We start from the raw sequence: 15,207 nt of genomic DNA on the forward strand, positions 1-15,207 counted from the left end.
TCACAGGAGACTGAATTCGGAGAAATCCCCGACCCTGAGTTTTTTCTAGCGGCAGCCAGGGCCGGAACGCACTTTGTTTGTAACTCTTACAGGAGAACCGCCGGAAATACTATTTCTATATATCCAAGAATCAGAGGGATCGGGAGTACCAGAGACATCAGTTGACCTTACGTCGCTACTCCTCACACTTGTTATTGAAGAAAACCTCAGATTTCCCTACTTGCACACACATGCCGCTTCATGAAGCACGCGTAGTGGTTACGCGGTTTCGTCATTCATGCAGGTGAGGTGCCTCGTTGGTTAACATCTGATGCTCCTGAGCCTCCAGAATAAGTGGGAGTACTCAGGTTTCCGCGGTAACACATTCATCCTATGTCCAGAGTCCTTCCGGAGAAGACCAACAATTGGAAAGTTTTCGGAAAGGTGCTCTTAAAATCCAAAAGATAAAAGAAAAGGAGATTTCGAGCGTTCGAAAACCTTACATCCTTTTTAGTGATTAACTAACAGTACTTGAAATTTTCAAATTCATTCAATCAAGTTTAATCCTTCTTGCACCTTAACCTAGGTTTTAGAAACTCCCTTATTTCTTATTCCTTCCCCTCTTTTTGCATCACTGATAAGAAACACATGAAAGAAATTTACTGAGCAAACAACAACACGAACTCCAATTTTTTGACAGTAACACCGCAAACTTCATCTTTTTGACAAATGTGTTATCCTACCTCCACTCACTCCTTTTCTTGAAAATCTCTACCATGTAATATGATATGCGAACGCTTTGTCAGTGCATATTCCCTGCCGCCGTGAAGTTTGCATAAATTACGCTTCGTGATGGAACTACGAGCACAAAGACGCCTGTCAGCTGGAGCGCATATTCAGTGCGCGATGAAAAAGTGCGCCAACGACGCGGAGACGGCAGATCAGGTAGACGGCGCTAGACAGAAGCACGCTGGGCTGGAGGGTTGCCGAGTGGTCAGCGCGTCAATGAGTGGTCAGCCAGCGGAGGTGACGCGAGAAAGCGCCGGCACCAGCGGATGACCACGGAATCTCCGGAGGACGCAGAGATTTCACTATATGTTCGACGCGCATGAATTCGAATGCATATCGCATTCCGATGTCCCCTCGCACATAAGCGGCGGCAGCAGCCACGTTACTATCGATGATGCATGCATGGTTCATGCGTCAGCTATATGCTGCATACATTTCACGCTTACTAATGTCTGTACTTTGCTATTTTCGCGTATGTGACGATGTCTACAGTACGCCTGCAGTTTGCGAATTCCATTCTTTTCTATATTTGCAAACTTTCGTTTCCTTAATTCTTCGCATTGTTCCTGTTTATTCGCAGGGAAATTGGGAGATTTCGTTACGCATCTTACGGGACGCTGATTCAAATAACGAATAAAGCGCATGACGTTCATTAAAGCCTATGGAGATGCCCTCCGCGTTTGAGTTCAATTGAGAATCGCTTGAGGGTTATGAACGCCTGCGCACCCTCGCAACTAAATTTGGCTCACGGAAGTGAGCCGATGTGTCAAGTCAGTGTTTCTATCCTCCCAGACAACTCTCACCCTAATTTATCGACCTCTGAGGGACGAAAGACCTGGCTAACGCTAGTGCCATTTCGAACCATCGATCATGGATTGACAGCCGAACCTTTTGCCGAACCTCGATTTCGCTACACCCAACACCTTCCCCTCGCGTTAATGGTGCTTAGCGAAATCTACTGCGTGAACTAGTTACAAAATAAAATAACAATTACAAATGTCCCAAAATTTGGCAGATAGCAATATTAGTTGAGTAAGCATGCATTGCTTTGGAACTTGTTTCAATGTCTGTAAGATAACAGTGGATATACTTCTGTAAAATTTTGGGATTTTTTCCCGAATTTTGTCTCGAGGCTATCTCAACACTGAAAATTCCACGACTGATTAAGGAGTTAGGAAGTTAGGATAAGTCCTAAGAATAACTGCGGAGTCCTGGGATATTCGTACTAAGTTTCCCTGAGTTTCCTAAGTTCCTTGCCAGTTATACATTTCTATTTGGGGCAGTTCTCAAAAAACAAACACGTTCAGCAATTTTGAATAACCTTTCAAATCGATTGTCGCACATGTTAAATTGCCGCTTATAAAACTGCAATGCTACATATTTTTTAGGGAGGTTGGAATTTTACTAACTTCTCGAAATAAGCTTCTGCAGAAAGGCAGTCATCAACGTAGACGTTAGCAATGATTTCCTGTTCATCATTTGTCCTCACAAACTTGACCGGACCAGTCGTCGATTTTTTCTCCTGAAGACTAAAAATTTATCTCTGTTTGAAGTAATCCTCACCAGGTAAGAAATCTCTGCAATTTTTGGGCCTAATTTCCATGAAGAAGTTGGAGAATTATTAAACAAAGAGAACATAGCATAACTAGATCGAGTCAGCGTTGAATAATGTAGCCTTCATGTCCTGGATTGCTAAGCCATAGGGCGATCTGCCCGCTCTCGTCAAAAAACCTTACTGAAAATTGCTCCGACGTCAATTTCTAATATAATTTTTCATAGGTGAACACATACAGTGCATATACATACAATAAGGAGCAGTGAAAAGACCAGACCGTTTTTTCTATCACCTCCAAGGATCGAAGTGCTTTTCTGCCTCATGAAGACTGCAACGATAACATCTTCATCCATCCATAGAGTTACGCAAAAAAACGTCTTTGTACGATTTTTCTAGTTGTATCGTCATTGAAATTTTGGTTTTTACAGAAAGTAGTATCAATTAAATCTTAATAATATTATTAATATCAAAGACGTTACTAAGTCGCTAACGTAACGGATAGCCATTTCACATATTATCATGAGGAAAAAGGTTCATATCATGTCAAGGCTAGAATTTTCTCTTTTACTGCACTAAGTCCAGTTACTGTAAGTTTTTTCCATGCATCTGGGGGCCCTACTGCTCTGTAAAGAAGGCGGACAGCTTGCACTCGTTGTCAGCGCAGAATCAACCGCCTTCTAGTCGGGTTTCTCTCCGATCTCTTCCTAGACTCCCATCCTGAATTTTCTGCAAGACCTTCTCCTTTGAAAGCATTACATTGTCCACGTTCCGCTGTGTTCTTTTTCCTTTTTAAATGAATCGTGAATGTTTTTATTTTTATTTTTGAAATTACACATACAGATCCGTTCAACTGAATACGGAAGTGTACTAAAATCTAAAATCTTTTCATATCTCTACTCAACAGATGCAATAATGTCATCGGTCCATAATTGAGACTCATCCACATGTAAAGTCCTCAGTCAGAAGCTGATCAGAAATGTTCGATCCCCATAACCTGAATCAACACAAAAGAAGAATAAAATTAGCTTTAGAAAATGTAGTCTCTTATTTACTATTCATTAGCGGGCATGTCTCTCGTCAAAAAATCAATAAATTGAGCGCAGTTTTTTTGTTGCAGACAGAAGCAATTTTAAAAATTTCTAATGGAAGACTCTGTAGATACCTCCTGAGTGAATCGCCCAAGAAATGATAGAATTCCTTCCCCCATAGTGGTCAGAAGATCCTCATCTGCAAGAGAGCTCTCAAAAATCCCCTCGCATTCAAACCTGAATGACCCACTTAGCGCCCGACTGGATTTCCCCGCGACCGTGCCGACCGTTGAAAAGACAGCACGTCCTCGAGCAAGCACTTCGAAATTGTCTTCCATAAATTGCGCTCATTATCGCTCCAACATTCGAGTCGTTCCCTCGATCGTTGCAGTCGCGAAGGACTGGCTGTCTGTCGGCTGGGGCTGCTGATGTCGCGTCAGTGCTGCGTGTTTTTGACGAAGCGCCAGCAAACTACGGTGCTTTTATGCACGTAGTTGTTTGTGTGCACAACGATCAAACACACACACACACCAACCAACCAACCAACCAACGATGTGCTTGGTGCACTTACGGGAAAAAAGGAAAACAGGTTGCTTGTGTAGGGAACCAGTGTGTTGTAGTGCTGGAGGAACGAAAACATCGCGTCCGAATATCGTATCGCACACCACAGTCGCTGTTTTCACCTACCACATGCACAGTGTTGCGCGTTTTCGTATCCTCAACATCCACGTCGATAACTAGTGGCTTTTTGTGCATTTGCACAACCTTAGAGCTGCACTTGTGATGAGGATGCGACGAGAGTGCATGCGTGTCCACTTTGTGCTTTGTTTCTGCAGCTTTTTTCTCTTCACAAAGAAAAAAACCAGCACGACACTAGCACAGAGTCGGCACGTTCTAATTCTGTTCAGTAGCTTTGTATTTTCAGGGGAAACTCAGAGAGACACCACTACTGTATTCACTCTGGCTATCGTTCTCTATAAAAAAAGTCAAATTACGTCCCTCAAGTTTTGTTTCTGCTTCCAAATCTCCATTTAAATCCAAATCCAGCTCGAATTCGTTCTCTTAAAGCACTTTCAATTTTTTATTCCGTTCCAGTAAATCCTGTTTCCGGGCAGGGTTCAGGCACTAGATCTGCTGTTCCAGAAGTGCTTTCTCCCGAACGAGATTGTAATTGTATTCTATACAACTGTAAAACACCCCCAGTATCACGGTTAATTGCGATGGATGTTTGTCATGAACCATTTCATTGAAAAGGCTAATGAATGTATTTTCTACGTCCATCACACATTTTGAATGAAAGCACTGAGAGTTTCTAGAACAGCTGGCTGTTCTCATCGCAGAAAATCTTCAGAACTTCTCTATATTTCTAATATTTTATCTAACGTCAACTAATGCGTTCTTTGTTCTCTTAGATTATGACGTTGCATGGACTCTGCCGTCCAATCTTATCATAACGAAGGTGCAAAGTTTTTTTTTTCGGGAATTGTGGCTGCTTCCCTGAAAACTCGTCTGAAAAAGTCTGACTCCACGATATAGGTTTATCTTGTCGATGTCTAACCACTCTTCACGTCCAACCAGCTTGTAAGCGGAGCTTGTAACAATTTTAGGACGTGATGATTATTTGGACTAAGCAGACCTTTATGAATATACATTTTGTTTCACATTTTTGTTTTAGATTCGCCATCGAACATCATACATACGTAAATTAATAGAAAATATTTATAGTATACTAATTTGTTGCGCCGACAGAAAAAGGCTTTCTAGATGATCGAATCGATGTGTATGTTTACAGTGATAATCTTTTCCCAGTTTCCTCGGAATCTTCATTCTACCACAACACGAGTAAAACTAATTTTATTTCATACAATCGATGATCGACGGTCAACTGTCTGTGTATTATCCAAAAAAGGAGATCATTACTATTTAACCTAAAAAAGAAGAAAATATAGGAGAACGTTGTCGAAGCATTTTGATGGATTTGTGCTTGAGAGACAAAATAGAAGCATAGTACTGATGGACTGCGCTTTGCAGTTTTTCAACAAAGTCTTTCCCTCGAAAAACATTTCGAGCTTATCCATAACTGATTACCAAAATCACTGGTTGTGGAGGTTCAAATTTCAATCCTTGACCTCTTTGCCTTGCTGATTTATTTGAAAACTGTCCATCCCTCGGGCGAACGCAGCTTCCGATATCAATCAGTAGTTGTATCCAACCGATTTCGATAATGACACGCTGAGACCGTCTCCTGGTTTCGATGCATGGAATTTATTTAATTTTAATTCTAATTGACTATTTCCACTTCTTACTTAATTTTATAAGATTAATTGTCTTTCGCTTCCCTTCTTCTCTTTTATGTGCGGTAAAATCACTTTAGTTACAAATTCAAACATTTTTTGATAGGAGACAAGAGTGGAGGCTTCCTAAATCGTATAAACTAAACCATTCACTGAACTGTGTATCCTCCGAAACAGTGAGAAAAAACACTTTCCTTCTTGGACAACGTTTATAAAGCAAACCTAATCTGGTTTATGGAAGAAGTTGCGCAACGAGAGTGATGACAATGCTCATAAAGTGACTTACTTATCTAATTATCAACAGTTATTGTCAGCTATTAAATGAGCAAAATAAGATATAATAATAAGTAGAATAAACAATATTAATAATTTGTTCGGTTTAATACTTAAAAATTATACTGATGAACCCTCTTTTAATCTCATATCCTTTTGTAAATGGTTGCATTTTTTCTTATGATTCAATACCCTATTTTTCTAGGCGAACGCACTTTTCAATAACACCTGTATAGCTTCTGAGCAAGCCGTCGAACATTTCATATGCTACGTATGTCCGTTGCTATAGATAGGGCATGGATATGACCAGCAGTTCGTTTATTTTCTCGTTTATAGCGGAGACCTAACCCGTAGATTACGTGTTGTTTGGTTGAACTGTTGACCTCGAGGTAGTAATATGTTTCGGTTTCACGGTGGTGATTCCAGTCATAACTTCGCATAGACTGCATTTCTGGTATCTGAGGAATTAGCACTAATCAAGAACCATTCATTTAATTCAATCATTCGATTTTAATTAGTTTACAGTCAATTGTGTGCTGTCTGAACTGCGGCAGGTCCAGTCAGAATTTTGCCACCAGTCCAGCGAATCAATGCATCTAATCAGGGAACATGCACGCAGGACTCTAATATCTACGTAAATAATGGTAGTTATAGTAAGTGCACTGCACTATGGTAACTCGATTGAGAGGTTCGGACATATTCCAAGTTTCTACACCACATTTTCCAGCTTCTTTCGATGAACATGATCCGAATTTCCGCAAGAAAAACACATCCCGCTCTTTAAAAGTTGTTTTTTTAAATTCTTCCCCACGGACAATTATCTCTAACATACCTTCACTCCAGTCATACAGGAAAAGGCTTTTTCGGCTCCTGCTACACAACATAATGATATGCTGCTCTTCCGTCTTTTCTCACCAGTCGCCGTTTCCTGGAACTACTTGCACTTGTGATAGTAATAGTGTGTACACCTGGCAGTGATAGTTTTTTATCTGAGTCAGACATTGCGAGGGCGCCACATGGAGGCCCAGTTTCCGGCAAAATATATGTCATCTCTTTCCTTCCCACCAGCTGCCACGCATGAGTCAAAAGGTATGTCAGGAGTGGGTGGAGATCAAATACACAGTCGCAGAGGGTTTGGGGAAATGCGCAGAAGAGTAAAAATATATAAAAGCACTGCGGTGGAGCATAGCGGTTGGGACTCTCGCTACCTCCGTCCATTGCTGCAGTTCGCGATGTCCTACCTCGTCTCCACCTTCGAGGAGTGTCTTATGGGAGTAGGTAGGATGTCTCAATTCCGGACACAGGTCAATCCTTCGGGATCCGATCGCCGTGGAAACCGTTGGTCCCGCCAGCGCACACACACACTGCTTAGCCATTACACTCTCATTAACATTGCATTGCTGTGCTTGCGCAATCGTTTGAGCGCGGCTGGCTGACCACCGGCTGTGTGTCTTACGCCCTCCACGGTTGTGGACACTGCATGTGGGTGTGGCTAGCCGATAGCGACGTCTGCGTTCGCCGCCTCTCGTCGAACTGGCCTCCCAGACCCCTCATCGCTGTGCTGGCTGCAGCTTCGCGCCAGCCGTTACGCAATAGTCTCACGCCCTCGAAACGCACTCCCAGGCACACTGCGGTTCCCTCGGACCATTGTTGCTGGCGACATGAATTTCGGTTCTCTTCGGTGTGCATACATAATTTTTAAACGACATGGTTCTTCTCCGTATTTCATAATTTTTAAACGACATCTTATTCTTATCGACTATTCTCCTATCTTATCGACGTTTTATCGGATGCTCAAGCACATCCTCCACTTTCTAAAAGTGATTTGAAAGCACTGCAACCTTTACAGATGAAGTGAGGATGATGTTATTACAACAATTGTAAACTTGGTCAAATAACCAAGAGTCTCTCTTCTGCGTGCTGAACGTATTGTGTGAAAGTTCGGAACGTTCTCTTCGTGACCTTCAGGCGGATTTAAATCATACGTAATTTTGCATTTTGTTCATTTTCAAGGCAACGGATGAAAATATGACACTCTCTCCCGGTTTTAATAGTTTTCCTATATGGTACACGGGGAAGCCTTTGGAAGCTTCTCCAAGCACCTTTATAGAAAATCCTTTCCGTCCCTATTTCTGATTTCCTTAAAAATCATTGCAGAGAAAAAAAAAGGAAAGGAAGCCAAGACGAATAAAAGGCTTTTTAAGGATATATGTGTAGGGAATGGGTATTTCTATGAGTGGATGTGATAGAAGGGAAGGTCTTCGTCAAATCCTAAGGAAGTCCGCCAGAAATCTTAAGAAAGAGACGTTGGTTCGTGTGTATGCTTAATTACTAACGTTTTCCCACCTATTGGGACATTTCAGACCACCTGGAATGATAAAATGAAAGCATTTGGCCTCTTCCCCACTAATCTCTTAAATGTATTCGCAATTCATCAGTGAGTTTTGCCTCAGTTGATAATTGCTATTCGTATTACAAATTGCTGAGAAAATAAGAAATAGACCTTGACAGGGAATTTCTATTGGGGTTCATCTTAGATCCAATTAAAGGCACCACCCCACGAATCTGAGATGGTACGGATTTCAGGTGGAGTATTCGTGCAAGGGATCGTAGAATATGGAGGGTAGGCTGATTCCGTCCACTTCTTCCTAACTGCCGTAAAAAAAGGCCCGGAAGATACGGCTTCGAGCGTTATGGCGCTCTATTTTCTACAATGAGTTCGATTGGAGCGCGCCAGCCTTGTGCATCTTCCGGACCGTTTTTTAAGGCAATTAGAAAGAAATGGACGGAATCACCCCTTCTTCATAATCTACTATCCCGTATAAGAATACTCCACTTGAAATCCGTACCACCTCAGATTCGTGGGGTGATGCCTTTAACAATTTTTGAGCTCTGAAATTCGCCTCTTATCCGCTTTAAAACACGCTTTTCTTGTTTTTTTTGAAGATCCACTTATTTGTCTTCCGTATGACAAATTCATTTAACGATCTTCTGAAATATCTACCTTCTTATGCGCTTAAAACTGATAGATACTTGAAATTCATGAAAATTCCTGTGCATTCTCAAATCATCGGGGTTTGTTGGCAAAGTCTCCGCCTCTTTGCGGCCCAAAAAAATCCTTGCTTCAAATATCGCCATTTCCTCGTAGACACCTTTGCTTTATACAGTCTCTTCAAATTTATTTAAGCTTCTTCTAACCTAACTAGTTCCTAAGATGTTTCGAACTTCCTTCTCCTTAGAAAATCCAAAAACGCCCCTTATTCTCAAGCGATCAACTCGTTTTCGTAGTGCTTGACGTTCGTTCTCTGATGCTCTGCGCTTCCATTGGACTGGCGCTATTTTTAAATGTTTACAGTTTGTGTTCGTAGCCACGAGCGATTCCATTACGCAGTCGTGATGTTTTCCGCTCTCTTCTCTCGTATACAGCTGCCTGGTGCAGTTGTATAGTAGCGGAAGTAAGATTAGTACTCCACGAGTAGGTCACCATCATGCTCTACTTTTCCGCATTTCAAAAGTGATTCTGGGAGCGATTCCTAGAAAATAGTGAAAGTGACCTTCGCTTTGGCGCGCCGCACTGTGTTCAGGTCAATCGGTCGCGCACTCATCCTAATTTAGAGTGAAAGGATCTCGATTCGTTCCTTTTCTCCTTTTCGTCTTGCCTTTCGTCGTTCGATTTGTCTATAAGCGTTCTTCGATTCGTCTGATGACGTGTTTCTTGATTTCAACGCTTTTCAGCCCACCGTATGCAATAGTGCCCCAAACTCTTCGACCAGCTGGTCCTCCACGCGGGACCAGGACTGGTCCCCCCGGTCTTCGTCCCACCGTCCAACGAACCTCCGCCCACCCCCGCCCGGCTTTCGACTTCTTTCTTCCTGGCACCATTCTCCGGCTCACCATAGATGCTCATAGATACGACATCCGTAGTTATATTTATTGGTGAGTAATTGTTCCTTTACTTCGATTTTTTTAAAATTCCTGAATTGGAAGCTAAGAAAAGTCCAGTCCTCGTCCCAGTCATAGGCACTTTATCCCCCGTTCTATGAGGAATTTAGGCAAATGCTTATGAGAATGAGGTGAGCAAGATGACGGTTAGTCGGAACGACGTGGGGCTCTGTGCAGTGGCGTAAGCAGCTGCGCTCGAAGTGGCGCGGTGGAGGTAACGGTTGGGGACGAGGTGGAACCATGGCGAACTGCAGTGACGAGTAATGCCAGCAAGGGTTCCCTCGATCCTGATCGTAACCGCCACACTTCACCGCTTCGAACACAGTCGCTTACAGGACCGCAGCTAGCTTTGGGCCGTTTTCACCCGACTATAAACACCAAACTTCTGCGCTGATGTGCGGCTTAGGAGTAGCCCTGACGCGAACCTTAGCCATTGCAAGTGGTACATTCATAGGTCAGCTACGCAATTTTCAGGAAACGCCCTCCGAAACAATGAGAATCGAGGGCTACCGTATTTCGTAATAACATCATGGATTGACACAAAAATTGCGCACTTTCGTTGAACTTTCAAGGTGCTAAGTTAATGCACTAGTTTTTCGGGTTCTCCAGAGAGGAAGGTCCAAAGAACATGTTCAGAAAGTTGTGGAGAGGTATTCTATTCCATTTTGTAGTACGTGAAAGAGAGAACATGCGCTGCAAAACTCAATTAGCCACTTCTTTCTCAGAACTATGGGGAAATCGAAGCCGACAAAGTATGCACAGGGGGATGCTCGGATGCACTATTCTTCCTGACTGCGCTGTACATTAAAACAGCCGAGTTTTATGGTCGCGTATGTTCAGCGTATAATTAGGGAGGGCTATTCGAAACCAAAAAATCCCCAGTGCGAATGAGCAAATTCCAGTTCTTCGGTTGAGACGGATTTATTTGTATACATAATGGATATTTGTAACTACTATTCCGTTATAATTACGTTGCCAATGTTTATCTTTTTCCTTGATTAGTTGTTGTGATAATTTTCACAGGTAAGAAACGTTCACATAGATCAACGCCGGGCAAAACCAAAAACACTCAACATTAATGCAAAAAACCAGAACAAAAAAAAACTGAAACCGAGCCAAGTCAGTGACGGGTTTTATTATGAAATCTAATTGGATGTTTTGTTTCTTATAAAGTAATCCGCTTATGTTCATGGACGCGTAATGCCCACCCATCTGGGACATTCCCTCGTAGATCTGCGAGAAAAACTAATCATTTGAGGCTCAGTAGATGATGTAGTTTCGACATTAAACTATCATGTGAAAAGGTGGAGAAAAAGATAAATTTCGCATCCATTTGTCGGCTTGTCGGCAAGGAACGATGCGGTGGTGTGTTATCTATCTAGCAATCCGTTTGTATGCACGGATGAATGCATCCTGAAAGGTCGCCGGCATTCAAGCGACAGTGGCCTAAGGATATTGTTTGAGTAAATTTTTATAATGCGATCTCTCAGTAGCAGATCTAACTCACGACGATGTAGGAGGAAGCGCAAGCACGGTGAGAGCATATGGGCCAACAAGTGGTGACAAATATTATGTAACCGAAGAGGAGCAGAGAACCGCTTGCTGCTAAGGATTTTTCCAGCGGAAAATCCAACGTGACTAGATTTTGCAGTTTTCTGAGGGCGAGAAGAAACTATGTCATCCATTCATAGCTTCTTTTCAGGCTCAACCAAGTGGCGGTAGTACGTCTGCGGCAACGCACACGCACCTATTTACTCTTTTGCTCCTGCCCCACCCCTCAGAAGCGGAACTTACACAGCTGAACACATTTGACGCAAGCTATATTATGAGCGACGTTTTATCCGCATAGTCGAGCTGTGGACGTTATGTCCCTAGCAAAAGATAAATTTACACCATTCGAATGGAACGTTTACTGAAATAGATAGAAACTTCCAACTTCACTGTCAATAAATGCGACTTGATCAGTGTTGAAAAAGTAGGGCGCGATTATTAGTATCGGCAGTATCGGCTCAATTCATACTTAATTTCTCTATCTATTTTCTCTTGGGCTTCTTAAGAACATTGATGCCCAAAAGAAATACACTTGGTAAGTTTTGATGGACTTTTCGGTTTTTCATTCCTTCTAGTGTCCGAAGAGGCAAAATCCCTGATATTGAGGTTGAGTGCAATTTAATTACGGCAGATATTCACCCTTAGGTAGAGTTGTACTTCGTTGCTCTTCGACGCAGAATTTGTAAGAGCAAAGAGGGCACAACCTGCGCTTCTGCACTTTTCATGAGTGCTACTCCACAAAAAACAGATGGAAAAAATCCAAGGCAAAAAGTGCAGCTAGCAGGAAAGTCGTGCTTGCCACTGCAAATGAGCTCTTTTTCTGCTGGACCGAAGCTGCTCAGCTGAAGGAGAAAATCGAAAGTGCACCTACGTGGTGCGCTGTCGAAAGAAATCTTGTGAGAAAGAACGGTCTTCGAGGGTGTTCGCTTTTCGGAAGTATTTCACAACTGGATTGCACGAAAATTGAGTTTTAGACATGCGATATTTATTGCTAACCGAAAAAAGTGACTCTTTTCTTTTCGAGAAAAAAAAATCCCAGAGATTGTAGATCGATGGTGAAGTTCGAAAGTTCCAATTTTCTGGTTAGCTGACACTATCTCACTCTATCGTATGCTTGGCCAGGTGGATGTCAGTGTGTATCACATGAAGTCAACAATGTTTCGGCCGTCCAGTTGGTCGCGTGCCTAGTACATCTAAGTCCATGGGGAGTTTACGGGGAGTGCAGTTGTCCCCGCGTAAGAGGTGATCTTACCGTTGTTTCGGGTGGTCAGAGCAAATGACACCAACTGTCCATCGTGGCATTTTCGTTCACATGACTTCGAGGATTCCTTGGTCGCGAGCCAGCACTCGACACTATAGAGCGGTGCATGTCGAACGACGGTTTTATATGTCTTTGGATTGAAGTGTTCACAGAGAATGCCGTCAGTTGATCGCCAATTAGGTCATGTAGCGTCTACACGAGTGCTAACTCTGCGTGCAAGGTTTTCGTCGCACGGGACCATCGAATCACGATGTTTGAAGGCACCGGAACTCGGAAGATCTATGTCATCATCCTTGGTAGTGCTATTCTAATTTGTGTTAGTCGTCATGCACTCTGCCTTCTTGACCTTCTTGTAGCCGAAAAATTTCCAGCCTATAGAAGCAAACGCGTGTTCGCTGGTCCACTTCGTCTTTGTGTCGAGGCGCCATCATAACATCGTGGGTGTAGAGCAGGGTCGGTGACGCAGGCTCTCGAAGATCACCCGTAATGGCATCCATGAGGACTAGGAAGAGGAGCGGAGAGGACTGATCCTTGAGGAAGACCGACGAAGAATTCCGCCGATGTGCTTGTATTCGCTTGCACTCCGCCTTTTAAATCAGCGAGTAGTATCCTTGTTAAAAGTAAAGAAGCTTTATTGTAGTTAGAAGAAGGATCACTTGTGTTATATTTCTGTTGTGGAATAATGACCGTAATTAAAAAATGCTTAGTTATGTGTAGGCAGAATCATCAAAAAAAAAATTGGGAGAAAGAACAGTGTTGGACTTTGCTATTTAGAGATGTTTTACGATGGAAAATATTTTGTACGTAACTTGTACGAAATTCGGGCACCTAGTTCCGATACACTTGGATTCATTATTCATTATGTGGATTTCCCGCTTTATCCGCTTCACTAAATGAAAACCCATGATTCTAGTAGTCTTTGTTATTGAGAGGTGAAATTTTCGCATGCATTACAGGGAGTTTTTTTTTTTTTTATAAACACCTTGATGGTCATTCGTGGACGTGTTTCAGTTCTTTCAGGATCACCGTCGTCTCGGCCCGGCCGGTCGGCTTCTAATGCCCCCGGTGATTTGTACAGGACCCGAGATTCTACCAAGCCCGCCGTAGTCTTTTCGCTTAGTAAACCAGATTCTAAAAAAGTTCTAATCTTCCAGAGTAGTTTTATTTGCTAACAAAAAGCTATAAAAGGATGGATTCGATGTCGAAGTTTTGACTTCTAATAGTTCTTTCAATTTGTGTTTTTCTTTCGATGTTTTTTCTTTCTCATTGTTGTTGATTCACTGTTCTCAAGCACTGCCCTCCGCGATGATTTGTACAGACCTTAGTCGTTTTTTTATTCAAGTGATGTTTTGTTTTTTGATGTGTTTTCTTCCTTTAAAGTCAGTTCCGTGGCGCCTTTTCCCTTGGATTCTTTGAGAACGTTTTCACAGCAACCGTCGCGTCATGGACTGATGTGCTCAAGCACTGCCGAAGGCCATCCGGAAGAAGACAGCCAGTCAACTTCTATAGGATGGCCGACAACCGTCTTTCATGTACATAGCGAATCCGTGCCAAGCTGCAATGCTTGCGCACCTCTAGTCATTGCGGCGAGGATCGTTTGAACGGGATCGTGGTTGCTGCTGTTCAAGCAATCCTCGTCATTTGATGTCGTATCGATGATGTCTGCTTGAGTTTCGAATGGTGCCCCCACCGTAAATGAATCGTTCCACAAAGGAAAAGAGTGTTCGCCCAACTCCATCATACACACAAAAGAAAATTGCAAGCAGTTTCAAATCAATCGTCGATTATAGTATTCTTAAGCAGAAACGACTTAGCAGGGAACATGACTACACACTTGCTTTAATAGCAGTTTTAGTTCCAGCTATGTGTTGTACTCACGTTATTTCAACTCGGAGCGGAGAAAATGCAGTCGAGAGGATTGTTAAAGGTCTTTTGTTCATTTATTAGCGGCATTCGATGACATCAAATTTTGCATAGGATACGTACGGTAGGAACATAAACGTTAACGTTGCAGTCAACAATGTTCTTCAAAGTAAATAATACAGACTTATTATTGGAGAAATTTGATTGAACGTTGGAAATTAATCTCACTTCATCTTCGAAGTAAGCCTATAATTTTCTTCTTGGAATTTTTTTCGGAGCAAAGATCTGCGCGAAAAAGTGACATATTCACTAGTATAGTTGGGTCAAAATGATCCGAAGCTTGGTGCAGTTGCGTAAGCGGATGTTCAAAGCGGCGCTGTGGAGCCAGCGATTCCGATCCTTAGATGTTTCTGAAGGCAGAGAGCAGCTATCGATGATCCGCCTCGATCAGCTCGTTTTGATCCGACATTCCCGAAGCCACGCTAGAACTTTCGAGTTACTATATAGGTGTTGAAACGTATATGTTTAAGTTATGGATTTAAAAAAAACAGTACGATCAGTCATTATTATAGACAGGTTCATAGTCAAAGTATCAAAATGGAAGTTTGTTATTCAGTAGAATAAGTCGGTGGGTGCTTCTCCAATTTCGCCTCCTTCCATTTCTTGCGTTCA

The 15,207-nt window shown here is 42.5% G+C and overlaps 1 protein-coding gene across 1 annotated transcript; it reads left to right on the forward strand.

Moving 5' to 3' along the window:
• Positions 1-8,138: 8,138 nt before the first annotated feature.
• Positions 8,139-13,729, forward strand: RB195_017951 (uncharacterized protein; the record flags this gene model as incomplete). The annotated part of the gene is made up of 4 exons (XM_064185161.1): positions 8,139-8,228; positions 8,282-8,355; positions 9,654-9,854; positions 13,693-13,729. 4 exons carry the CDS (start codon positions 8,139-8,141, stop codon positions 13,727-13,729), a joined length of 402 nt encoding a protein of 133 aa, XP_064041042.1.
• Positions 13,730-15,207: the final 1,478 nt, after the last annotated feature.

Source organism: Necator americanus, chromosome II (assembly GCF_031761385.1).
Source record: "Necator americanus strain Aroian chromosome II, whole genome shotgun sequence".
NCBI lineage: Eukaryota > Metazoa > Nematoda > Chromadorea > Rhabditida > Ancylostomatidae > Necator > Necator americanus.